This window comes from Actinia tenebrosa, unplaced genomic scaffold (assembly GCF_029948245.1).
Source record: "Actinia tenebrosa isolate PJP-AT-01 unplaced genomic scaffold, QUT_ActTen_1.0 PGA_scaffold1__47_contigs__length_23844297, whole genome shotgun sequence".
NCBI classification, from domain to species: Eukaryota; Metazoa; Cnidaria; class Anthozoa; order Actiniaria; family Actiniidae; genus Actinia; species Actinia tenebrosa.
Window position 1 is genome coordinate 10,962,396 of NW_028292578.1, and position 27,947 is coordinate 10,990,342.

General features: G+C 36.4%; 2 protein-coding genes and 2 long non-coding RNA genes across 4 annotated transcripts; 1 reads left to right on the top strand and 3 right to left on the bottom strand.

Annotated features, from left to right (window-relative positions):
* Positions 1–512: 512 nt before the first annotated feature.
* LOC116294147 (sphingomyelin synthase-related protein 1) lies at positions 513–3,438 on the bottom strand. The gene is made up of 3 exons (XM_031701691.2): positions 2,659–3,438; positions 1,441–1,591; positions 513–1,168 (listed from the first exon to the last, which is right to left on the bottom strand). Exons 1-3 carry the CDS (start codon positions 3,400–3,402, stop codon positions 843–845), a joined length of 1,221 nt encoding a protein of 406 aa, XP_031557551.2. The 5' UTR covers positions 3,403–3,438; the 3' UTR covers positions 513–842.
* Positions 3,439–4,818: 1,380 nt separating this feature from the next.
* On the top strand, positions 4,819–6,299 carry LOC116294145 (uncharacterized). The gene is made up of 2 exons (XR_004196896.2): positions 4,819–5,149; positions 5,700–6,299. It is a non-coding gene; the product is annotated as an uncharacterized LOC116294145 (long non-coding RNA).
* A 2,196-nt stretch (positions 6,300–8,495) lies between these two features.
* On the bottom strand, positions 8,496–10,579 carry LOC148909849 (uncharacterized). The gene is made up of 2 exons (XR_016120230.1): positions 9,426–10,579; positions 8,496–8,581 (listed from the first exon to the last, which is right to left on the bottom strand). It is a non-coding gene; the product is annotated as an uncharacterized LOC148909849 (long non-coding RNA).
* Positions 10,580–18,703: 8,124 nt separating this feature from the next.
* Positions 18,704–27,937, bottom strand: LOC116294143 (vacuolar fusion protein MON1 homolog A). The gene is made up of 17 exons (XM_031701688.2): positions 27,743–27,937; positions 25,964–26,292; positions 25,806–25,865; positions 25,655–25,733; positions 25,481–25,567; positions 24,441–24,534; positions 23,878–23,992; positions 23,669–23,736; positions 23,099–23,170; positions 22,468–22,549; positions 21,827–21,920; positions 20,616–20,736; positions 20,454–20,520; positions 20,239–20,350; positions 20,057–20,159; positions 19,874–19,969; positions 18,704–19,769 (listed from the first exon to the last, which is right to left on the bottom strand). The coding sequence occupies exons 1-17, from the start codon at positions 27,826–27,828 to the stop codon at positions 19,725–19,727; spliced, it is 1,710 nt and encodes a 569-aa protein (XP_031557548.2). The 5' UTR covers positions 27,829–27,937; the 3' UTR covers positions 18,704–19,724.
* Between the last annotated feature and the right edge of the window lie 10 nt (positions 27,938–27,947).

Genomic DNA, 27,947 nt, shown 5'->3' on the forward strand with positions numbered 1-27,947 from the left:
CCTCTTATGAAGTTGTGTGGCCCGCCCCCTTCATTCCCTCTCTTTACTTTATGACCAGTCCCTAAAGAAGCTTGATTATAGATAATCTAATAAATGTACAAGTTACTAAATGGACTAGCATAATTTGAAATGCCAAAATAGATTTACCGTAAATCCTCTATTTAACCCCCCGGGGGGGGGGGGGGGGGGGGGCTTATTTATTTTAGGCACATTTGAGGGAGGGCTTATTGGAGAGTGGGGGCTTAATTGAGAAGGGGGCTTATTGATTTAGTCGAAACGCAGTAAGTCATACACTGTCAGGATATAATATGATTGTAACTCAGGATTAAACGGAAGCATTACTATTAACCGTCTCGCATAATTTGCATGTAGTGATGTACATGGCATTTTTATTATTTGATTCACCTGTGTTAGTCTCTCAAGTATAATTTACGATTATTGTGAATAGCAAAACTAAAACACGGTAACATTAACAAAGCAAGCTAAAAAGAAAAGTTCTGAACAATCAAGACTTTAATAAATTACCTTTAATCAGTACACGTGATTCTTTAGTTGTGACGGGGGAGGGGGGGGGACTAAAAAGAGAGGGGTGCTTAACAAATTTCTTCCTTTAAAAAGGAGGGGGGGCTTATTAGAGAGGGGGGCTTATTTGAGAGGGGGGGCTAAATAGAGGATTTACGGTATACAACTCTATAGAAACTCCTATTTTAATTATTTAATATTTTGAATTTCACCTATTGATCTTACCAAGCTATTAATCCTATTCTTAGTCAAGGCTTAAGAAAAATCAAATCAAATAACAGATAAAGAAATTCTTGTTTTTTAAACATAATTAAAGTTTTCTACTTATTATGTGCCTTGGAGTTACATTTAAAGAAAACCCATTTTGGCCATCGTAATGGCCATTCATATTTATTGGGAACATGCCCTTGGACATGCTCCTCAAAGAATGAAAAAAGTGGGAACCAGGCCTTGGTTCTTTGATCATTAGTGGATAGAGCATGGCTATTTGCCAAGGTATGGTAGTACAGAAAGAGCCGAGATGATATATAGAATGCAATGAGTACATCTATAGAGTAGTGCTCGTGTGCAGCCAAAATAAAGAAGATACCAAACAGGTTCAGCACCCAACAAGCAGTGTGTAAATAATACCACTTCCTTGGGGTATCTGAAAAAATAATGACACATCACTTGAGTTATATTTCAGTTTCATAATGCAGTCACTCATTTTGCATTTGCTTCCCTCTCCTACTTAGAATCTAGGGCTTAGGGCTTAAAATAATAACCAATCAGTCACAGCTCATGCCAGCCAATTTAGTTTTAGCTTGGTTATACCTAATTTCTGGTTCTAGACAGACATTGTTGACCGATGTGCAGTCCTTATTTTAAGTCCTGGAAACATATATATGTCCCATGTATCTGTGCAAGCAGCTTACTTACATTCTGTTATTAGAAAATTGAGTAGAGTAATGACAACTGTATGTCCACTGAACATATAGTCCCCACATGTCCGAACACCATTTACTGACATACCCATACCAAGGATGATTTGGAATGCACGATATAGTTTGGCCCAGGTGTCTCCATATAACTATGTAGATAAAAAAGCATAAACATGAGCTATTACTATCAATCAAATATAATACCACCTTTACCAGATCTACATTTATAAAGACTATTTTTTATGGTAATAGAGCAAAGTCAGTGGGGTACTGAACTTAGCTTTGAGGCTTAAAGTCTTCATGAATACTGAACTTGAATTTCCTTAAAAATCTGAAATATTTAATCTTAAATAATGATAAATAATATCTGCAAATACTAATAAAGAGATTTGTGGGTTAACATAATATGAGAAAATCGAGAAGTATCATCAATAATTATATAAATGTATCACTATATTTGTGCCCAATTTTTTTTTGTAACCCTTTTTAAACACTTTAAGGCCTGCCTATATACATGTATAACTCTGACATCAATTATACCAAGACACCACTTTTCAGTGTTACTACAATTTTGAAGTCCCCATTATTTCACTCCCCCCCCCCCCCCCCCCTTTCATCCATATAATATATGTACAGTGTCCAATGTACACCATGGTCGCACCAATTGGATCAAACTCTTGTTAATTATTCAATAGTTTTTGAAATATATTAATATTAATATTTATTTTAGCATTTGATCCCAGAACCATTTCCTTCTTACTGTACATGCTCAACAAATGCCAGAGACTCTGGGAAACCCTAGCACATGGTTAGCAGAAATCTGACTGCCTGGCATGTAATGCAAATGATTGAATATGAATTATAGCTAGCATGTGATGTAAGGTGTCAATTTGAGGCTTCGTGCAATAACGCTCAGTAATTCAAAAAATTCATTCATCACGATAAGCCTCATACTGAAACCTTTGTGTGTGACAAAGCATATCAAAGAATATTATATAATATCATATTCCATTTTATAGTTTCGTTCAGTGACCACAAATAATAGTTTCTGGTCGTTGGAGTTTCAGCACATAGCAAAACTACATTTTTTCATGCGTGGCTACTCCAGCCTCGGCTTGCAACTGTTATTCATGGTCAACTCCAGCCTCGACTTGGAACTATTATTCATGGTCACTGAACGGAACTGTAAAAAGGAGTATTGAATGAAAACATTTACCTTCCCAGAGCACTCCAAATGAACTCCTGGCACACTTAGAGAAGTCACAAACATGGTTACACATCTAAGGAGAAAGACAGTACCAAACAGAGCTGCCATTCGACGTAACAGGATCATCCTATGCTTATGCAAAAATAGTACAATAAACCACATTGAACCAAGTACAATGCCAGTGAACTCACACATCTTAAATGCCCAAGGAATCAGGGGGACGCTATCTAGGATAATGTCTGGTAAAGGGGGGTATTTTTTCATGTCGGGTACTCTATCGTGGACAATTGTCATCACAAAAGATGTCAAACAGAACACCATGAAAGCGTACAAAACGCTGAGGCAAGTTCGCCATGTTTCTGAAACACTTGAAATACTTGATGCTATAACGTGTTGAATCTGTTCTTCATTGGCTTCTCTCTTCTTGTAGATCTTAGGTGAACCTTCAACCTGGTCAAAATAAGCCTTCCTTATAAATCCATTATACTGTGATGATAACTGATTGTTTGGTGTTTGGATTTGGGTGATAACAAACCAAAGTCTTTTCAAGTCGCCAAGAATTTCTATTTCCAATGGCGGCAAACGTAGGTCATTTTCGGTCAAAAGAAGCAAAGCTTTTCCGTCGATTTTGTGTCTTATGGTTAGCAGTTCTATGTAAGATTCAAACCCGTTTTTTTCTAGATAGATCCCAACATCTTTACAAGTCCAACGCAGAACTTCTTTTCTGTGGTCATCGGCCATTGTTTCTTCCATTGTTGTCTCGTGTAGTTTTTTCTTGAATTGTGTTGGCAATTTTTCAAAGGACTTTGAACGGTTACGCAACTTCCGGTAAGGCTATGCAGACCACAGAAAGCCCAAAGGGACTTTAAACAGCTTTATCAGCTTCCGGTCCCGCTGTACGCACCACAGGAAACCCAATTTCTATTAAACAGGATTTCGTTTTCGTGATAAAAATAAATAAATGAAAGGATAGAAACCAGACGATGAATGGACGGGTAAATGAAAGATGAAAAGAGGTAAGGTAAGATGAAAAAAGAGGAAGAAAAATAATTACAACAATTTAATACTACCCTAAATCATAAACCTTAAAAAAACTTTGGCATCACCTATATAAGATGTTTTAAAATGAATTATCGGTTCTCTTTTTATTGTGTTGTCTTTTTATTTCCATAACTTTTGACTGATTTGGCTTAGGTCACTAGAATAAGGAAATGAGTGAAAGGTAGGAAATGAATAAGAATAAATGAATGAACCTGAAAAAACAAGTACATTCATCTATTCTTATCTTTTGATACAATGGAAAATTTTCAATAATAAAAACGATAACGACTGCCGACCGGTTAGCTCAGTTAGTAACGGAGCATAGGTCTGCATGTTTTGCGCGGGAAAATCGTGGTACCGCCGGCCCGGACCAATATTCAGGGATCTCAAAAAATCTGAGAAGAATGCTTATTTGTAACTACATCTGCAAATGGTTCAAAGACCTTCAAGTCTTCTCATGCAAAGATTTAAAACCTTAGCCTTTAGGCTCCGCCTGTCTTCACTCTATATAACCCTGTAAAGGCAGGCGTAAAAGATGGACTGGAGACGCTGGTGACGACTATCTTCCCGTTCCCCTGCTAACACTACAGGGCCCACAGTGCCCGTGCTAAACTGTTGTAGAGCCATTTTCTCAGAAAGCAAAATAAAATAAAATAATAAAACTAGAAACAAAGATAGCTCGGCTTACCGAATAATTCGTGTAACTGAACTACCCCATATGGTCTAAATTGCCGGCCCGTTTCATAAATTGACAAGATGTTTTGCTTTTAAAACTAAATTCAATCTCCTATTACACAGTATGATAAAGCGCTCGTAGTTTTAGATTGTTTTCCAGAAGTTTCTTTTAAGAAGATTTCTTTTGACGGTAATTAAATTAATCAAGGTTGTTATTGAATTACGTCAAATTTTCCGGTTACGATTGTACGGTAACATTGAAATCGGCGCGGTTTACATGAACAATCAAGAAAATGCGTATTTCCTGTCTTGTCAGTCAGTTGAGTGTTATATACCAAGTGTAGGATGATGTTATAAAGAAACGGATCGCTAATTAAAGAAAAAAGGATACACTGTATCTATTATTGAATTGACATCAGCGATATTCAGTGCTGTGGGAGACCTTAGCCCCAACGTCCAATTCTCTTTATTTGTTTTTTGCTTTTTTTCTGTTTTGTTTTGTTTTGTTTAAAGAACGGTATTTAACTATGTCCTCTCTTATTCATAGTTTTCGAATCAATTAGAGAAGCGAGGGCGTTTTTTTCATCTGCTATTTTAGGAAAATTATTGCCAAGAACTGCTTTAGGCGTTTTCTAGTCGAGATCATGTCTTTATTTTGTTTGCCGGTTTGTTATTGTTCTGTTATTTGCTTCGCTGTTGTATAAGTATCGGAACTAGCAAGTTCAAACCCACTTCATTCAGTCAAGATTTTTGATTAACGCTTGCACAGTAAAGGCAACCTCAGGTAAGGATGATCAGTTTAGGATCTAAATATAACTGTGCTGAGATCTTCTATAGATCTAAATCATGTATAGCTGAGATTACTGAGGTTTGTCAAAAACAATTTCCATATTTTTCGCCTGGATTTCTATCCCGTCATTTCATGACTCCTACCCCAATATACGAATATCAATATTTCTTTTGTCTTACTATAAACCTTGTCTAGCCCGCCTGTGAACTTTGGCTGAATTCTCTTCTCTTGCATTATTTTGTTTATGTCATTTATTGGAATATCGCTGCTTTTCCCCCCAGTGTATTTCATTAATTTTCCATGTTCATTATATGCTTTTCAACTGGGTGATGCTTAACTCAGTTTTCTATCTTTGTTGCGTTATGTAACCGCAAGAGATGCAGCATTCTAATGAGGGGTCTTGAAGGGGTGAAATTGGAAGTACGTTATGGAGTAGCTAGGAAATGGGAATGTTCATTGTACATGCTGGGATCTTTTTACTAGGACTTGGGTTTGAGTCGATGGGAATGTGAAAAAAGGTCTAACACAGTATTCTTTATCCTAGGTAAAACTTGCAAAGCAAACGAGTTGTTCGACAATGTTAAAATTCGCCGTACTAGTTCTTTTTTTGCATTCCTTCATTGTCTCCGACGGTATGACGCGCATCGGTCGTTCAATGACGTCATACAGACGAGACCGTCATTTCTTTAAACCAGAAGAGATGAGAAGTCTGAGAGCAACGCACGGGACAGGGGATTTCGGTTCCGAGGATTATGAAGTAGGCAATTCTCACGGCTACAAAACGAGGCTACATAGCGGTCACAGGGCAGAACAGTTTGGCGCCTTTCCTGTTGTCGTGGTAACAAGTAAAAAAAGATTAATTGCCTTAAAATTGCGTCAAAAAGAAAAGAGAAACAACTTTGTTGATGATGACCCAAAAGTTGCAGGTGAAAAGGTCTTGCGTAGATTGGACGTAAGCAGAATGTTTTCAAGATACAATAGACTTGCAGATGGTCAAAATAGATACTAAGCAAGTTTACACTGACGGTTCAAATGTGTAGGGACAACTGGTCATTCAGGAATGAATTCACAGGATTTTAGTTGTCGATTGTTGTATAAAATAGTTTGTAGTTTCGAATTGTTAGAAATAAAAACAGTAAAGATCGATACTTCAATGTCACATATCCAAATGAGCGTCTTGAAAGAAGCCTGGGCATGTTCCTTGGAAAGAAAACTTTGTGCCATCTTTCTCATTCCCCGCAGCTAATTACTAATGTACGCACTATTGATTCTTAAGGTCTGGAATAACTGAAACAATTATATGGCAAGGTAATTTCACGCGCCATGATTGGTCAATATGCGGTCAATAACATATGATGATTGTTTCTTACTTGTTTGCATGTAATGACGATCTCTTTAGTCCTTTTTTAACTTTTGTTTCTGAACAATCAAAATACGCATGCGCACAGCGCTTAAAATTTTTGTTTTCCCATATTACAAAAAGAATATTTTAAAGTGATAATTTGCATTTTTTCGGGTTGATTTACAAACACACGCGTTAAAGTTTAGATTTCAATATTGATGTAGTTAGGTCGAATATACGCACAACCTATAGGTTCATGTAAATAACAATGTCTAGTTTAGCCATATTATTACCGTTATCTTTCATATTGACAATGAACTGGTTCAGTAAATAATCAAAAGATAAGACAAACCAATTGAAATTCGCATTTTTAAAAGAAAACACTGCAAAGTTCACACGGTTTTCTGTGTGGGGACTCCATTGATAGACGTTATCATGATAGAGAGCGAGCGACCATGAGATAAAAGAGCGGAAGAACGCAAGGATTATATATATATATATATTGTATGTGTGCGTGTGCGTGTGCGTGGAAAAAATGAGATATTCTTAATCGCCAATAGTCTAATGTAATAATGAAAGATTTTTTTACTAAATTGACAAAATGGGAAAAAATTAAAATATAGATTAAATGTATAGTTTATACAAAGAAAATGCTTGTCTAGAGTTTGCAGCCCAAAGTAAAGAATAATAATATATGTTTATGACTAATTACTAACTCACTGCAATTATTTTGGACCTAATGATGAAAAGAGCGCAAAGGCACCCAAAAAAGTAGGGTCGTAGGATAGTAGGCATATCAGTAACACGGTACGTTGGAGGGATGGAGGTGAGAGGGAAGAGACAAAAATCTTAATTTCTTTCCCATTGTCTCCTAAGTTGTGGCTTTCCCATTCCGGGATTGTACTTGCATTCCTTTTCGTGTTGATTGATGGAATCTATTGTGAATTTCCTGGATCAGATGTAATTCAATTAAGATAAGACAATATGGTCGTCAGTTGGACATAATAGTCCTTCGATATCATTCGACACACGTCATTATTAATATTCAGCGCATGCGCAATCGATTAACCATAGCAAATAAAGTCAAATGCGCGCTCACTATCATTCAACTTGAGCATCTTCAGGCATCTTGAACAATATATGGTAATTATTTGACAGCTCTAAAATGTCCAACCGACGAAGTCTTGCAATCATCGTAATATTTTGCATGTGTTTTACCAAGACAATTTCGAGACCTCAACTGACGAGGTTTGGCAGATCACGAGGCTCTCTCGCCCATATGTACAGTATTACACAAAAACCTGAACATCGCTCTATTCATTCACTTGAGGATAAGAAAAAAGTTCTTTTTAATTTAAAGGAAAAGCGTCAACATGTATTAAAGCGAAGTCTCAATCCTGTTATGTTAAAAACAATGGTTTTACGGTATCTCCTAAAAGACACAACTAGAAAACTTCAAGAGAATTTATCAAGAAAAAATCAGTTTATTGACAAACAGGTCAAGGAAATTTTTTTACGAGCTAATCCCTTGCAGAAAGTTTTCTTTTCTCTGGTCTTATAGAGTCATAAAACAAAGACATTCTGCAGTTCAAGCCATGACGTACACGACGTAGGCCGACAAGACGAAATGAAATGTCCAGCGTCATGCAACTGTGTTAAAGTTGACTGAAATAGAGGATGTTGTTGAAGACGCGGTTGACAAATCTGTTTAACATTAGTCTGGAAATAGCTCAGCAAATTCCGTGAGGATGAGTTTACCATTTCATGTCTAAAGCTTGGAATTATTTGTCATAGGGGAGGTTGGATGTGGTTGCAAACCCCTAAATCAACCCTGGATTCGCTTTTTGAAACATCTAATGATAGTAGGATATCTTTTTCGGCCTCGATATGGTTTGGACACTAAGTTAAGTTCAATTAGTAAGGTTAAATAACGATCTGGTCAGTTTGTTGAGCTATGTATGATACTTATACGTGAAATAACAGTATTTGCCCAATGTAAAAACGAAATATTTATTATATTTATTTGTAGACAGTATAAACCACTACATCACTTGAATCACCATCTCATTCTCAAATCATCATCACTAGTTCAAATAAATAAAATACTTTATGAGCATTGTATTTTGATGAAGAACAATCACATAATTCTTATTCTATAATATAGCATATATTATAGTTTTTTGTTCTAAACAAGTCGTCTTAGCAGTAATTGCCTTCGCTCTGCATGTTTAGGCGCCGCGCCAAAACTATGGAAAAATCTTCCCCTTGAAATTAGAAGTTCAAATTATATTTGATCTTTTATATCTCAGCTTAACACATTTTATTTAGGAAATGTTTTTATTGATATTATTCAACATTCTAACATTGATATTATTATTATATGTATTTTTATATCACTTTTCACTTATATATATTTGTTTTATTATGATTTAGTTTATTGTCTGTAATGCGCATTAGAGATTTGTATATAGAATGTCCGCAATGTAAAATAAAGTTATTCTTATTATTTATTATTAGTAAAAATTCACAGGTGATTATTAAAAACCTCGCGCGCTGATTGGTCGAGAAACTCACATTATCACACGGTAATCACCTCCAGCGATAATCCAAAATGGCGGCCAGCTGCTTTGTTGCTAATACCGGGAAAAAATGTCTTCTTCTTTTTTTTTTTTTTTTTTTTTCTTTAAAGAATCGCCTGTGTATTTATACTAAAAACAATTATTTGCCTCATCCTCAATGAATATCGAAGAATATAAATTACCTCGCCGCTCGAAGACTCGCGTCTCGGTAAATATTCCCCGATATTCAATAATCGTTAAATAATCATATCTTTTATTCTAAGGCAAATTTTAATAAATCAAAAATAAATAAATAAATAAACAAATAATTTCTTGATCATACTTCATTTGGAACAAAAACATTTGTTACCTGTTGAGAAAGTAATACAGCTCTTTTAACTTGAACATGAGAAGGTCCCCTGATACTGTACTTCAACATGTCTTGGTCCCCTGATACTGTACTTGAACATGAGATGGTCCCCTGATACTGTACTTGAACATGAGATGGTCCCCTGATACTGTACTTCAACATGAGATGGTCCCCTGATACTGTACTTCAACATGAGATGGTCCCCTGATACTGTACTTCAACATCAGATGGTCCCCTGATACTGTACTTCAACATCAGATGGTCCCCTGATACTGTACTTCAACATGAGATGGTCCCCTGATACTGTACTTCAACATCAGATGGTCCCCTGATACTGTACTTCAACATGAGATGGTCCCCTGATACTGTACTTCAACATCAGATGGTCCCCTGATACTGTACTTCAACATGAGATGGTCCCCTGATACTGTACTTCAACATCAGATGGTCCCCTGATACTGTACTTGAACATGAGATGGTCCCCTGATACTGTACTTCAACATCAGATGGTCCCCTGATACTATACTTGAACATGAGATGGTCCCCTGATACTGTACTTCAACATCAGTTTATATGCTTAAAACAAATCTACTCCTGCCAATTCATGCCGGGATATTTTATTCTTTGTATAAGGAGATTCATTCCAGAAGGAAAAGCCTATTTGGACGAGCTGCTCTACCAAATCAAGCCTCAGTGTTATTTTCGGATGCGTTGAACTACCAAATTTTATTATCTCTGGATGCGCTTATTTACTGCTGGCAAATCTGATTATCTGTTGATGGTTTGATCTACCAAATCTGGTTATCTGTGGATGGGTTGATCTACCAAATCTTGTTATCTGTGGATGGGTTATTGATCTACCAAATCTCGTTATCTGTGGATGGGTTATTGATCTACCAAATCTCGTTATCTGTGGATGGGTTATTGATCTACCAAATCTTGTTATCTGTGGATGGGTTATTGATCTACCAAATCTTGTTAATTGTTGATGGGTTGATCTACCAAATCTTGTTATCTGTGGATGGGTTATTGATCTACCAAATCTTGTTATCTCTAGATGGGTTGTTGATCTACCAAATCTCGTTATCTGTGGATGGGTTGTTGATCTACCAAATCTTGTTATCTGTGGATGGGTTGATCTACCAAATCTTGTTATCTGTGGATGGGTTGTTGATCTACCAAATCTTGTTATCTGTGGATGGGTTGTTGATCTACCAAATCTTGTTATCTGTGGATGGGTTGATCTACCAAATCTTGTTATCTGTGGATGGGTTGATCTACCAAATCTTGTTATCTGTGGATGGGTTGTTGATCTACCAAATCTTGTTATCTGTGGATGGGTTGTTGATCTACCAAATCTTGTTATCTGTGGATGGGTTGATCTACCAAATCTTGTTATCTGTGGATGGGTTGATCTACCAAATCTTGTTATCTGTGGATGGGTTATTGATCTACCAAATCTTGTTATCTGTGGATGGGTTGATCTACCAAATCTTGTTATCTGTGGATGGGTTGTTGATCTACCAAATCTTTTTATCTGTTGATGGTTTATTGATCTACCAAATCTTGTTATCTCTAGATGGGTTGTTGATCTACCAAATCTCGTTATCTGTGGATGGGTTGTTGATCTACCAAATCTTGTTATCTGTGGATGGGTTGATCTACCAAATCTTGTTATCTGTGGATGGGTTGTTGATCTACCAAATCTTGTTATCTGTGGATGGGTTGATCTACCAAATCTTGTTATCTGTGGATGGGTTATTGATCTACCAAATCTTGTTATCTGTGGATGGGTTGATCTACCAAATCTTGTTATCTGTGGATGGGTTGTTGATCTACCAAATCTTGTTATCTGTGGATGGGTTATTGATCTACCAAATCTTGTTATCTGTGGATGGGTTGATCTACCAAATCTTGTTATCTGTGGATGGGTTGTTGATCTACCAAATCTTGTTATCTGTGGATGGGTTGATCTACCAAATCTTGTTATCTGTGGATGCGTTGTTGATTTACCCAATCTTGTTATCTGTGGATGGGTTGATCTACCAAATCTTGTTATCTGTGGATGGGTTATTGATTTACCAAATCTTGTTATCTGTGGATGGGTTATTGATCTACCAAATCTTGTTAATTGTTGATGGGTTGATCTACCAAATCTGGTTATCTGTGGATGGGTTGATCTACCAAATCTTGTTATCTGTGGATGGGTTATTGATCTACCAAATCTCGTTATCTGTGGATGGGTTATTGATCTACCAAATCTCGTTATCTGTGGATGGGTTATTGATCTACCAAATCTTGTTATCTGTGGATGGGTTATTGATCTACCAAATCTTGTTAATTGTTGATGGGTTGATCTACCAAATCTTGTTATCTGTGGATGGGTTATTGATCTACCAAATCTTGTTATCTCTAGATGGGTTGTTGATCTACCAAATCTCGTTATCTGTGGATGGGTTGTTGATCTACCAAATCTTGTTATCTGTGGATGGCTTGATCTACCAAATCTTGTTATCTGTGGATGGGTTGTTGATCTACCAAATCTTGTTATCTGTGGATGGGTTGTTGATCTACCAAATCTTGTTATCTGTGGATGGGTTATTGATCTACCAAATCTTGTTATCTGTGGATGGGTTGATCTACCAAATCTTGTTATCTGTGGATGGGTTGTTGATCTACCAAATCTTGTTATCTGTGGATGGGTTGTTGATCTACCAAATCTTGTTATCTGTGGATGGGTTGATCTACCAAATCTTGTTATCTGTGGATGGGTTGATCTACCAAATCTTGTTATCTGTGGATGGGTTATTGATCTACCAAATCTTGTTATCTGTGGATGGGTTGATCTACCAAATCTTGTTATCTGTGGATGGGTTGTTGATCTACCAAATCTTGTTATCTGTGGATGGGTTGATCTACCAAATCTTGTTATCTGTGGATGCGTTGTTGATTTACCCAATCTTGTTATCTGTGGATGGGTTGATCTACCAAATCTTGTTATCTGTGGATGGGTTATTGATTTACCAAATCTTGTTATCTGTGGATGGGTTATTGATCTACCAAATCTTGTTATCTGTGGATGGGTTGTTGATCTACCAAATCTTTTTATCTGTTGATGGGTTATTGATCTACCAAATCTTGTTATCTCTAGATGGGTTGTTGATCTACCAAATCTCGTTATCTGTGGATGGGTTGTTGATCTACCAAATCTTGTTATCTGTGGATGGGTTGATCTACCAAATCTTGTTATCTGTGGATGGGTTGATCTACCAAATCTTGTTATCTGTGGATGGGTTGATCTACCAAATCTTGTTATCTGTGGATGGGTTATTGATCTACCAAATCTTGTTATCTGTGGATGGGTTGATCTACCAAATCTTGTTATCTGTGGATGGGTTGTTGATCTACCAAATCTTGTTATCTGTGGATGGGTTATTGATCTACCAAATCTTGTTATCTGTGGATGGGTTGATCTACCAAATCTTGTTATCTGTGGATGGGTTGTTGATCTACCAAATCTTGTTATCTGTGGATGGGTTGATCTACCAAATCTTGTTATCTGTGGATGCGTTGTTGATTTACCCAATCTTGTTATCTGTGGATGGGTTGATCTACCAAATCTTGTTATCTGTGGATGGGTTATTGATTTACCAAATCTTGTTATCTGTGGATGGGTTATTGATCTACCAAATCTTGTTAATTGTTGATGGGTTGATCTACCAAATCTTGTTATCTGTGGATGGGTTATTGATCTACCAAATCTTGTTATCTGTGGATGGGTTATTGATCTAACAAATCTTGTTATCTGTGGATGGGTTATTGATCTACCAAATCTTGTTATCTGTGGATGGGTTGTTGATCTACCAAATCTTGTTATCTGTGGATGGGTTATTGATCTACCAAATCTTGTTATCTGTGGATGGGTTGATCTACCAAATCTTGTTATCTGTGGATGGGTTGATCTACCAAATCTTGTTATCTGTAGATGGGTTATTGATCTACCAAATCTCGTTATCTGTGGATGGGTTGATCTACCAAATCTTGTTATCTGTGGATGGGTTGATCTACCAAATCTTGTTATCTGTGGATGGGTTATTGATCTACCAAATCTTGTTATCTGTAGATGGGTTATTGATCTACCAAATCTTGTTATCTGTGGATGCGTTGTTGATTTACCCAATCTTGTTATCTGTGGATGGGTTGATCTACCAAATCTTGTTATCTGTGGATGGGTTATTGATTTACCAAATCTTGTTATCTGTGGATGGGTTATTGATCTACCAAATCTTGTTATCTGTGGATGGGTTGTTGATCTACCAAATCTTTTTATCTGTTGATGGGTTATTGATCTACCAAATCTTGTTATCTCTAGATGGGTTGTTGATCTACCAAATCTCGTTATCTGTGGATGGGTTGTTGATCTACCAAATCTTGTTATCTGTGGATGGGTTGATCTACCAAATCTTGTTATCTGTGGATGGGTTGTTGATCTACCAAATCTTGTTATCTGTGGATGGGTTGATCTACCAAATCTTGTTATCTGTGGATGGGTTATTGATCTACCAAATCTTGTTATCTGTGGATGGGTTGATCTACCAAATCTTGTTATCTGTGGATGGGTTGTTGATCTACCAAATCTTGTTATCTGTGGATGGGTTATTGATCTACCAAATCTTGTTATCTGTGGATGGGTTGATCTACCAAATCTTGTTATCTGTGGATGGGTTGTTGATCTACCAAATCTTGTTATCTGTGGATGGGTTGATCTACCAAATCTTGTTATCTGTGGATGCGTTGTTGATTTACCCAATCTTGTTATCTCTGGATGGGTTGATCTACCAAATCTTGTTATCTGTGGATGGGTTATTGATATACCAAATCTTGTTATCTGTGGATGGGTTATTGATCTACCAAATCTTGTTAATTGTTGATGGGTTGATCTACCAAATCTTGTTATCTGTGGATGGGTTATTGATCTACCAAATCTTGTTATCTGTGGATGGGTTATGGATCTACCAAATCTTGTTATCTGTGGATGGGTTATTGATCTACCAAATCTTGTTATCTGTGGATGGGTTGTTGATCTACCAAATCTTGTTATCTGTGGATGGGTTATTGATCTACCAAATCTTGTTATCTGTGGATGGGTTGATCTACCAAATCTTGTTATCTGTGGATGGGTTGATCTACCAAATCTTGTTATCTGTAGATGGGTTATTGATCTACCAAATCTCGTTATCTGTGGATGGGTTGATCTACCAAATCTTGTTATCTGTGGATGGGTTGATCTACCAAATCTTGTTATCTGTGGATGGGTTATTGATCTACCAAATCTTGTTATCTGTAGATGGGTTATTGATCTACCAAATCTCACTATCTGTGGATGGGTTGTTGATTTACCAAATCTTGTTATCTGAGGATGGGTTGATCTACCAAATCTTGTTATCTGTAGATGGGTTGTTGATCTACCAAATCTCGTTATCTGTGGATTGGTTGTTGATCTACCAAATCTTGTTATCTGTGGATGGGTTGATCTACCAAATCTTGTTATCTGTGGATGGGTTATTGATCTACCAAATCTTGTTATCTGTAGATGGGTTGTTGATCTACCAAATCTCGTTATCTGTGGATGGGTTATTGATCTACCAAATCTTGTTATCTGTGGATGGGTTGATCTACCAAATCTTGTTATCTGTGGATGGGTTGATCTACCAAATCTCGTTATCTGTGGATGGGTTGATCTACCAAATCTTGTTATCTGTAGATGGGTTGCTGATCTACCAAATCTCGTTATCTGTGGATGGGTTGATCTACCAAATCTTGTTATCTGTGGATGGGTTGATCTACCAAATCTTTTTATCTGTGGATGGGTTGATCTACCAAATCTTGTTATCTGTGTATGGGTTGTTGATCTACCAAATCTCGTTATCTGTGGATGGGTTATTGATCTACCAAATCTTGTTATCTGTGGATGGGTTGATCTACAAAATCTTGTTATCTGTGGATGGGTTGATCTACCAAATCTTGTTATCTGTGGATGGGTTGTTGATCTACCAAATCTCGTTATATGTGGATGGGTTGTTGATCTACCAAATCTTGTTATCTGTGGATGGGTTATTGATCTACCAAATCTTGTTATCTGTGGATGGGTTATTGATCTACCAAATCTCGTTATCTGTGGATGGGTTGTTGATCTACCAAATCTTGTTAATTGTTGATGGGTTGATCTACCAAATCTTGTTATCTGTGGATGGGTTATTGATCTACCAAATCTTGTTATCTGTGGATGGGTTATTGATCTACCAAATCTTGTTATCTGTGGATGGGTTGTTGATCTACCAAATCTTGTTATCTGTGGATGGGTTATTGATCTACCAAATCTCGTTATCTGTGGATGGGTTGATCTACCAAATCTTTTTATCTGTAGATGGGTTGATCTACGGCTAAATCCCTTTATCGTTGGGTTAATGGAGGTATGAAATCTTGTGGTCTGTTGAGAAAGGAATAATATACATATTTTAGTTATAGATGAGTACTTTTATAGGATCGACCCTTGAATGGAACTGAAATGTTTTACAGTGTCTTTGTAAAGGAAACTGATATATAATACCGATAATTGTTTTTCTCTAGTTGTAGTTCAAAAAAACGTTTAGTTGTACCTTTTGAACTTGATGAAAAACTTGTGGATGAAGTTTTTTTATGTCGGCCTGTAGAAGGCTTGGGTGTTGGTTAAATTCTGCGGTCATATCTCGTAGGTTATCTACACGTTTTATAGTTTTTCCTTCCTCATTTCTGGTAGAACGCTTTTGTCTATTATTAATATTTATATAAAATAGAACTGCTACTCCGCGCTTCATTCGATGCTTTGAATATGGAGGCAATGTTGTTACTATGTTTTGAGAAAGAGCCGAGTCGTAATGGATTGTATCAATGCTAACGAATTTAAACGTTAACAACAAACCAATGTATCTCAAAACGAAATTCATTGTCTTTTATCCAACCTGAAAAAAGAGGAAAGCTATTAATAAAGAAAGGCACACCATTATGACAAGTAAACCATTGACCACACCCAAAGCACTAGCAAACCTACAAGACCCCCCTCTATGCATTACCATTGACCACACCCAAAGCACTAGCAAACCTACAAGACCCCCCTCTATGCATTACCATTGACCACACCCAAAGCACTAGCAAACCTACAAGACCCCCCTCTATGCCATACCATTGAACACACCCAAAGCACTAGCAAACCTACAAGACCCCCCTCTATGCCATACCATTGACCACACCCAAAGCACTAGCAAACCTACAAGACCCCCCTCTATGCCATACCATTGACCACACCCAAAGCACTAGCAAACCTACAAGACACCCCTCTATGCCATACCATTGACCACACCCAAAGTACTAGCAAACCTAGAAGACTCCACTCTATGCCATACCATTGACCACACCCAAAGTACTAGCAAACCTAGAAGACCCCACTCTATGCCATACCATTGACCACACCCAAAGTACTAGCAAACCTACAAGACCCCACTTTATGCCATACCATTGACCACATGCTAAAAGTGTCCCATCCCTAACCACCACAACAAGAATAATGACCCAGCTCTAAGAGGAACTCTACTGATCAAACCCAAACTTCTATACTATTGTCTTATTATTGAACGCGCCCTAGAAAAGTCCCTACCCTAGCCACGACCCAGTAAAAGAGGATGACCTCATTCTAATCTTATCATGCTAAGTGCCCCAACCTTCACACAACACAAGCAAAACCAATAACGTAACTCTACTAAGAGGAACTACACTCTCTCCATAGCATTGACCACATTCTGGAAGTGTCATATCCCAAACCCCAACCTCAAACAAAATATTGACCTGCACTCACCACGTAGCAGTGTTCCAATCCGCTTAACCACGACCACCACTGGATCAAAAACTATACTGACCATCTTAAACTTCACTATCACGATAACACTAACGCTGACCATAACCCAACCAAAGTAATGGGTCCACTCTACCAGAAACAGTACTCTTGCCTCAATATTGACCACACTCTAGCATGATCCAGCCAAAATTATAACCTCACTCTAAAAGGAATTTTATACTTGCCAAAAAAGTCCCGACACAATTAAAAGTCGCTCTTTGAAGAACTCCAACCTGGCTATAACATTGACTTCACCCTAGATATGTCTCAGCAGTGGAATAACCATGTGCCAACCAAAATATTTACCCTAGCAGTGCCTCATCCCTAACCAAGACTCGAGCTAAAAGATGACCTGTTCCCTATACCAGGAACTCTAATCTTGATTTATCAATGACCACACCCTCGTCCAAACCAAAAGGAGGACTAGGAGTTTGACTTTGCTATACACTTGACTGAACACTAACGAGGAACGATTCTTACCAATGATCTGGCTGCTTAGCACGTAAAAATATTTGGGTAATTACACGAGGAACAAAAACATTTGTCTTAAAATTCTTTTTTGCAGAAAGTTTCCAAAAGTAACCAGAAACATATTCTAGAATCGAAACTTAAGCTATTGTCCCGAATTTTAAGCTTGAAGCTGTTTTTAGGATGAATTAAAAAAATCCTTAATTAATGTAGATAATAGTAAAGTCTCAGTTGATTACGTACCTTTTCAAACTGTCGATGTTTCTTGTTATTCTTTGGTCAGTGTTATCGTCGTATGCGGGTCCTCTTTATCTGTTGGTCTTTTAATGCAGTGGCAAAATTCAGTTCGGAAGATCAGAAGTTGAAGACTATCATATGTAGATAAATTTTAACCACAGCACTTACACAATTTATACATTTTCATTACCTGATTTCTACAGGCTTCTAATTTTCTTAGCAATCTGGAATGTTTACCATTTTTTTAAACTGTCCTTTCTTTTTTCCTTTAAAGCCTCATTAGGAAAGTTTGGATTCTGTGTTTCGGACAAAAAATTCATTTGACAAACCGTTGGATATCTTCCAACCAGATTTTATTTTCCCTACTAAAACCTGTCATTTTATAATGTTCCTGTCTTTAATCCTTTTTTTAATCCCAGGAAATCTGGAATGGATTGTATTTCATTTAAGCAAGGCAGAATTCAGGGTTTTTATTCCGAAACAATTTAGCGAGGGCAGCGGCTGTAAGGGAAGTGTATTATTACACGGGTGAAACACTAGACTCTTCGCTCACTAAAGGTATCTGTTACACAGGATGTGATACCGGTTTAATGTCCAAGGCAGGTTTCGAGATGCAGGGCAGTTGAAGCCAACACAGCCGACATTTGTTAATTCGTCATTCATTTATTAAACAAATTTCTTTCTTCACTTATCGAAATCACTCCAGCTCATCCCTTGGCATTTAGTATCATACCATGCACTACAGTATTGGTATCAGTAACCACCCGAATATAACTTCGAAAGTCTATTAAACTATTTTTACTAATGATGTCCTATTTGGAACCATCAAATTCATTATTTTTCTTGAAGAAAGTAGACCAAGTACAGTGAAAACGACTTCAATTGATAAATAAAGTTTTTACTTATCAGTCCACAATTATCATCAAAGTTACACTTTATTGGCGTCCAACGATTGTTTCGTGGGATTTGGGTCAATAATGCAGTAAATATATAAAAGTTGACACAAATGCAACGACTTAAAACAATTATTTAAAGGTTAAAGAGTGAAACTATAATATTTTTACGGTAACCAAGTTGAGTTACAGCCTTCAAATATGTATGATGAAAACTCTGTTTTTATTGTCGTGACGTAGGGGAATTCCTTTCTTTAGTAATTGTTACGTCTTAACGGCATTAAACTGCGAATCATCTTACGATGTTTTGGCTAAAATAAATAAATTAATTTCAATACCTCAAGATTACAAAAAGTAACGATATTATGACGACTGAACAGATGCTGGGAAAATCCGGAGCAAGAGATGCGTTTTCAACCAGCTCAACCAATACACACAAATTCTTTCTCAGGGCCAAATTTTATTTTTTTCTACCATTTCGATTTACTTACATTGTAATATAGATTATGTACAGTATTTTTCTAAAGACATTTTTGACTAATATAACTTTAGCACCAAATAAGACACAAAGATGCTTTTATGGTAGTAATTTTAGCAGCAATGTTTTAAGTGATATAAATACCCTCATATATGTCACGAATGTGACGTCACTAAAAGCTATAAATTTAAGATATGAATCGCCATGGTAACATATCAAATTAATATTTTGAGTTGGTAGAATTGATGCCAGGCAGGATTAGTCAGACCGTTGGTGTGACAATTGAATCTTGCTTAAAATACCTGAGAATTCAGGATAAATAATCTATCTTCCTCTTTCTGAAAAAGAAGGAAAAAATATGAGAGCAATCACCCATGGCTGGATGTAAACTAGTCTGGCAGACAGTACTATTATAGGCTAATAATAAAATAAGCAATAATACCTTAATCCATCTGAGAAGTTTATTGATTGCATTTATTGCTAGAGGCTTTGTGACCAATGGACTAAATGAAGCATAGAGTTCAAACCCTGAGGTCACCTGTTGACAAAATGTTGTGTAAAAAGCTGAAATTCCAGAAAAGTAAGGGAATGAGAACTGGAATAGATAATCCTTACTCCATCTTACCCAGCCAAGAAGCATTTCTCTAGTGCCCACGTGACAAAGAATTTTTAGTGGTCTTGCAGAGGAATGAATGCGATGATGAAGATACAAGTATAATCCAAATAACCTGATATTGAATAAAATACAATGAATCATTGCACAAAGAATGTATGTAACTATCATTGTCAATCTCCATCTTATCTTACCTTTCTTGTTCTTCAGGCTCAAGATAAGGCGCATGCAATTCTGGTGAAGTGTATTGTGCAGTACTTTTTGATTTGTATATAAAGTGATACAAGTCTGGAATCCCTACTTGATCTGGAAGAAGGCAAATTTGACTTTAACAGTTAATAATATTTGCTATTAACAGATTGTTTAATGTACAAAATGTAACTTAGTCCAAGTGAAATGACATATAAACCTGTGTTGTAACTTCTCGTTGCTACAGCTTCTGTTATTGCCTCCAGACAGTGATATCTATTTAATCTCTAAGTGGAAAAAAAAGATGTTTGTGATGATGTTGATAAATCACAATACTAGAATGTTCTCAATAAAAATTGGAACAATTTAAGTTAATGATTACCTCTAAAATCTTCTGTTTGGAACCAGCCAGTTCAAAGAAAGCACTACGGTCAGTAGAGAGCAAAAGAAGGTATGCTGGACAGTCTTCTTGTAGATATGATATGTGAGCATAAAGGTAACCACTGCAAGAAACATGCCAGCCATGTAAGAATAAGATAAGTGCATGGCCACCAAGAAAACAGATAATATAATTACAAAAGATCCCCCTGATTCCCCCCCCCCCCCCCCCCCCCCCCACCTATAGAATTGTAACATTCAATTAACAGTATTGACAGAGCTCTAACTTACAGCTGGTACATCTAAAAACCACTTTTACCTTATGTAATATAATCATAGTGTATATTTATTATCTAATGGTTAAATAAATGGATTACTGGAAGGCAAAAGATAGCCAACTCAATGTTATGGCAGGTTATACCAGTTGGCTTAGTTGGTTTAGTATCAGATTGCTGTGCAGGAGGTTGCGGTTGGAGTCCCATCCAGACCAAAACTCAGGGTGACTCAAAATAACTGAGTAGAAAGTGCTGCCTTTGTAATTACATCTACAAATGGATAGACTTTCAAGTGGCTTAGATAACCACGTTAAATGGTGGTCCCATCTCTGCACACTATCATAAGGGATTATTACTATCCTATATCAGTGGGGTGTAAAAGAACCACTGAGGAGGTAAAGAAACCCTGGCAGTGACCATCCTCATGTGCCTACACCTCATACTTACCACCTCTCATGTTAATTGCATCAAAAGCAATCTGGAATAGGCCCTTTGCAGCTCAGTAATCGCGTGCTGATTAATTCACAGAGAGCAAATGAATGAACATCTTGATTCCCATGGGTAAAATATACTGGTGAGCAAAAAAACTTTCTACGTCCTGTTTTGAGAGATTGTAATAAAACTGCATTTCGTAACACACTGGTTACACATCGTTTCATTCAGTTCTTCACAAGTAGCTAAAAAGAATCACTGATTTAAAAATGAAAAATTTTGCTCACCAGTACAGGCACATGACCGTTAACTGCAAAGGGCCTATTCTTAACTCAATGTAAAGTCCCTAATAAGTTGATTATTATTACAGTATATGCATATAGAAAATTAGGGCACAATATATATCATAAATCATTGTCATTAGGTCAGTAGTGTACGTTTCTGACCCATAAGAATGAAAACTCCTTTATCAACTTACTGCACAATCCTTAACTTCTCTTTTCCTTACCTGTTGTCAAATCTAGGCAAGCATATTGGTGTCCAGGATTCAGCTGTCTGGAATGATGTTGAAGCACTTACTAAGTTAAAAATTAAGTGTAAATCTAAAAAGAATAAGAAGAGAAAAAAATAACTAAGATGGAAACCTAATTAGCTGACATTTATTTATCATAGAAATCAGGAGAGGGGTAACCTAACCCTAACCCTCTAACACTATCAGAAGAGTCCTGGCCTTAAGATCTAGGCCTAACCAAACCCTAACCCTTTAGCCCAAGGAACCAGGAGAGGTGTAGCCTTAAGGTACCAAACCCTTACCCTCTACCCCAAGGAATCAGGAGAGGTGTAGCCTTAAGGTACCAAACCCTTACCCTCTACCCCAAGGAATCAGGTGTAACCTTGAGATCTTGGCCTTACCTAACCCTCTACCCCAAGAAATCAGGTGTAACCTTGAGATCTTGGCCTTACCTAACCCTCTACCCTAAGAAATCAGGTGTAACCTTGAGATCTTGGCCTTACCTAACCCTCTAACCTAAGGAATCAGGAGAGGTGTAGACTGTTATGAGGTTGGTCATGCATTGATTTAAAATTAGTTCAGTCAGAGTTTTTTTTAAACCTGTCTAAAATAAATAAACTAAATAATAATATCCTCACCTGAAGGATGTAAACTGTATTTCTTTGGTCTAACTAAAGTGACAAGTTGATTCTTAGCAACTAAAATTGCAAAAACTAAATCCTGTAATTCAAGCACAAAACATGAAATCAATCAATCAATTTTAATTACTAGTACCTTAATTACAATAATATTGTAATTTGAAAATATAATACACCAATTTAAGGGTACAAGCTGTCTATAATAACTGCATGTGGTAGCTAACCAAGATAGACAGCTGCTTTTTGAATTAAGAATAGTATAATTTGGGTCTTATTAGGATAATAATAAATAGAATAAATAATGATATATAAATAAAACTTACATACAATTACAATCTGACAAGAGAAGACAAAATTTAAACATATCAAATAACATAAGAAGAACAAAATAAGACAAAAATGTGGCACTTTGGAATACAGCTCAACCTTCTGTTTTGTCCCCAAGATTGAGCTACTTTGACGTCACATGCTTGCAAGGGGTCTATTATTAGATTCATACTACTTGCTTATGCTCAAAACTAACCAAACAGTTAGACATTTTGTCCTAAGTGAAGTGAGCCGAGTTAATAACAAACAATGTTACCCCAAAAAGTTTAATACTACTAAGAAAGAAAAAAGAAAAAGAATTTACCTCAACACGTGCTTGTAACATACTTTGTCCTATGGTATCCCTTATAGAACTAGATAATGGTAAACATCGCACCTTCAGAGGAAAGAAAAAATAAGTGCTTTTATGCCAGAAACAGGGCTTTCAGAATGTTTTGGAATAGGTGGTCATAAGTATAAACGTAGCTGGCTGTGATCTGATACAAAGAAGTCACAGGGTATTTAATAGAAAAAAAAGGTAGCTGGCAGTTAACTTTGAAGGAATTGCTGAAGGTTTGGTGGTAGCCTGCTTATTCTGAAACCCCTGCAGATATACTGTATGCTGTATGCTTATTATGATAATATTATGATGGCTTAAACCCTTCTATTGTCCTTGTGTTAAAGACAGTCGTCACATGCATAGATCACACTGACACAATTGACGTGATAATGTTATGGTCACTATTTCCCCCTGTGCTTATCTTTTTGTCTGCCTAATCTGTTAGAGGGTTCTTTCAGAAATCTTTCTTCACTTGACAGTTGCAGACCAATTTTTTAAGCCCTGTATAGCGCATGTCTTTGGGCAAACAGTGTAAGGCAAGCATTTCATACTTACAGATCCTAAAAGAAAACTTGGCTCATGATCCATAAGGTTTAATAAATTATCGATAAATTTCTCTGTTCCTATAAGAGATTGTGCATTGTATAATATCAGACCTTTACTAACTTTATTATTGAAAGCATCCTATCCACCCATAAATTCAATATTGTTAAACAACATTAACCTCATTAATCACCAAAATTGATATTGTGGGAGGTACAAACCTGAGAGAAGCCTTCTTAAGTCATAGTTTCTTCTCTGCTCCATGACCTTTGACAGCTGTGTATATGTCAATACACTAAGGATTTGGTTATAGACATATGAAAGCTGGAGAATAAGCTGTAATGGTGAGAACAACAATGGAAAAGGTTAGTAAGCTTGATGAATCCAGCATGGAAACAATCTATTCTCAAAACCTCTGGGTTATTTTAAGTCAAAGTAGGGAGAACTAATAGATCAAACCCTGAAACAACCTCTGCTCTGATCTAGTGTTGAATTCACCTGTTAGACTACATGTACCAGCAAAATACTGCCATTTCTATTTGTATTTCAATATTATTAGACTGCATCTTACACATACACAATTAGGTAGGGTAACTAAAATTACACAAAGTAAATTTCATCTAGGCCCTTCTTCAATTATAATTCAAAGTTGATTTTTGCAGAGGGAGAAAAACCAGAGAACCTGGAGAAAAACCCTCGAAGCACAAGACAGAACCAACAAACAACTCTACTTTTGAAGATGAGTCTGAGGATCAAACCTGTGGTGCCAATAAATCCGAAATACCTGCGTAACAGATTCTTGTGTCTGTGCAACTGCTACGAGTATCACATGTCCTCTAAGTAGGAAGACAATCTTGTGTTTTCCTGCCGTAACACATCTGAAATAATAGGCAATCTTGTGACATTCATCCTTGAGAACATATGTGAAAAGTCACTTGTTTCACGCTGCAAGAAAAAATACTGGGCACAAAGTCTGTTATCTAGAGCTTGTTCTGGAAGTCCGAATTCAAAGAAACGTCATCACATGTTTATATAATACATATAGTAGATGCTTATGTTGGTCAACCCTAGCTGGTCAACTAATCAGGAAAGAGATTAATTCAGACCACCAGAACAAACTCCAACAGACTTCGTGAAAAGGGGTATTTTTTCTGGAAGTGAGAAACAAGCTACAGAATTTACAATACAATACAATACAATACAATAACTTTATTTAACGTGGTCAAAAATACACTTAGCTCAATATAAAGGATATTTTGCTAATTTACACGTACTGCCACAAAATAAAATGTAATAAATTAAGAAAATAAATTAAGTTAATTAATTAAGTCATTTTACCGTTGGGTTCCCGAGGATGGTGAAATTTATATTGCATCATAAAATAAAACATTACAATCATAAATTTGCTATGTCAATGAATGCATGGATAGATGGATGGCTGGATGATTAAGTGAACAGCTCATTTTAAATGGCTGATTTCTCTGATTAATTTCTATTATTTCCAATTTCATGTCTTCATTTGTCTTCTTTATATTGTTTAAGGTGGCTCGGGCCGATTTTAAAGGGAGACAAGACTACAAAATCTAATGATGAACTTTACAGAGAAAAAGTTTTCCAATTTCCGTGAATTTTTGTGATGTGTCTCCTTGTGAAATAGGTGCGAGCCACGTTAATTATGAATTTAAATATAAATATAAAATAATATATAAATATAACATATAAATGCTAAAATATATATATACTAAATATATGAATACAAAAAATAATATATAAATACTTAATGATGAATTGTTAAAACTGCTCAACATCATAAATAAAGCATACCGAATTTGATTGGAGTCGTCTTGCACAAATGATACTATTGCTTGCATAACTCCCATTAGAGTAGCAAGTTTGTCTTCATTGCCATATCTATAATCCACATAGAAAGAAAAGATAAAGAGTATTCAAAGCTGTTTCAAGGGTATTCAAAGCTGAACCTAATACTGTACAACTTACCTGGAATAAATGGGTTTACCAGCATCACTAAAAACAAACACATGTTTTTTGTGCTTCACCCAATATGGGTCATTTACGTCTAGAAAAAAAAACATGACACTGCTGAACCTTTGAATATTGCCAAAACCCTTTTAGCAAGACAAAGACTCACCTTCTTCTTCACTCTCCCTTCTTATTTCTTTAATACTCTGTGCTCTCGTTTTCCTTGCTTCTGTAAAAAAGAAAGATCTACAGTTAATTTAAAAACATAAAATGAAAAAATAAAAGAAAGAAAGAAACAAGGAAAGAAAGAAAGGGACAATGCATTACCTTCAGAATGAAGTGATTTATCATTAATATCAGTTGCTGATACTTGATGCTTAACATCTTTCATATTATATTCATCTGTCTCCTCAGCAATAGTAAACGACTTCACATTGAAATTCATGGCAAGTTCTGCTGCATCTACTGATGCATTCTCATATTCACCCACACTACCAGCTGATCCATGACTGCTACTGAAGCTTGAAATTCTTCCTTTACCAGGAGTTGTTTCTGAGGCTGACTTTCCTTTAGCTTCAGGGAAAGCACATATGTCATCTACAGAGATGTCAAGTTCTTCATCTGAGGGAAGCTCAAACAGGGGTTCATGGTTGGGTCTGTAATAAAATAAAAAATTAATATCAGAACAAAATGTATTCTTCACATCTACAAGCAGAATTCTTGTAGCTCAAGAGAGAATGACATACCAGCACTACAGGCCAGGGTTTTAAACATATTCCTTTTAAATCAACTGTACCTACAAAAATTAATGTTTAGATTAAGAGAATGAGAATCACAGAATTGCATCCACTGCCTGCATGCGTTAAAAGCTACTATCATATAATTTTTTACAAAAATGTAATTATTTGCACAAAAAAGTAAGTACAACATAAATATAATTCAAGTTCAAAATTATCCACAAAAATAAACATTTATTTTTCTGTAGGACGTAATTTCCACATCATTCACACTAGTAAATGTTAATTTTACTGTGGTTGTACCCTGATGTAACAGCATTTCCATGCCTGGGTTATCTATGGTGCAGTATGCTCGGTTTAGATTCAATAACTGGTTTATCAATAGTATCTACTATAATGATTAGACCTCTGTCTTAACTGTCAAGATCTAAGTCTAATATTTTCCAGTAAAGACCTGGCTTTTGAAGAAAAATACAATACAATACAATACAACCTGTATTAACTCGTACATTTCTTATTGGTCCTAACTGCAAAGCAATCCACTTTAAAAATAAATTTATACACACAGCTGATTTAAAAAATATATGTTTAAAACCCTGGGAAGACATACTGCTAAATGCTACATACATTGAAAACTCTAATAACAGACAAATAAATCAGTAAACATCGTATGTTTAAGATCTTGTAAATAATGAAATAAAAATGCATGCACTCAAGCAAACTTACTCTGATCATAATCATGAAAAGCCTCATAATTAATTAAAATTAGCATGCAAATTAACACGAAATATTTTTATTTCAAACTCAATGAACTACTGCCCAGCTAGCTCAGTTGGTAAGAGCATCAAGCTGTTGTGCAGGAGGTCATAGTTCAAGCACGGACCAGCACTCAGGATCATAAAATACCTGAGGAGAAGGTGCTGCCTTTGTAACTACATCTGGAAATGGTTAGACCTTCAAGTCTTCTCAGGCAAGGACTTAAAACCGAAGGCCCTTTCTGTCTTCACTATCATAACCCTGTATAAGGCGGATGCAAAAGACTCACTGAAGACGCCTGGTGACAACCATCTTCAGTGCCCCCTGCTAACACTACAGGCACCACAGTAATTGGCTATCTTGTTGTAGTGTATTCATTTTCTCACAAGAAAAAACTAATTAAATATAAGCTAAACACTGCAATGGAATAAACTAACCATGGTAATGATTTCGTTTCTTTGAACAAGATCATTTTATCTTCTTATAGATGTCATACGCTTAAACTTTGCAATCATATTTTTAGAGTAGACAACTTCTAATTTCTTTGTTTTAATAAATCCAATAAATTGAGTCTATATCAAAACCAAGTCTTACTTCGAGTGCTTGTACTTACATTGCTCCAGGTTCTGAACCTTGCAGGACGTCGGGAATATTTTGATTGGTCTCTGTAGGAACTTTAGACTCATCAGCGGAAGCCATGGTTGATTTGATTGTGTTTTATGCAGACATTATTTGTAGGTGTCTTGTCATGTCCAATCCATCCGCCATCTTGCCTACTTCCTGCCAACAAGACGAGCCCGCGGTATTTGCGGACGTGA

What these genes read in the sequence shown, in the direction of transcription:
- LOC116294147 (XM_031701691.2), bottom strand. Translation starts at nt 3,402, where the DNA reads ATGGAAGAAACAATGGCCGATGACCACAGAAAAGAAGTTCTGCGTTGG. An exon ending in ATTTGGAGTGCTCTGGGAAG is followed by an intron (nt 1,592 to 2,658) that starts GTAAATGTTTTC and finishes TTATCTACATAG; the next exon opens with TTATATGGAGACACCTGGGC. An exon ending in CAATTTTCTAATAACAGAAT is followed by an intron (nt 1,169 to 1,440) that starts GTAAGTAAGCTG and finishes TTATTTTTTCAG; the next exon opens with ATACCCCAAGGAAGTGGTAT.
- LOC116294143 (XM_031701688.2), bottom strand. Translation starts at nt 27,828, where the DNA reads ATGGCTTCCGCTGATGAGTCTAAAGTTCCTACAGAGACCAATCAAAAT. An exon ending in TAAATCACTTCATTCTGAAG is followed by an intron (nt 25,866 to 25,963) that starts GTAATGCATTGT and finishes TCTTTTTTACAG; the next exon opens with AAGCAAGGAAAACGAGAGCA. An exon ending in ATACAGTTTACATCCTTCAG is followed by an intron (nt 21,921 to 22,467) that starts GTGAGGATATTA and finishes TATTCTTTTTAG; the next exon opens with ATTTACACTTAATTTTTAAC.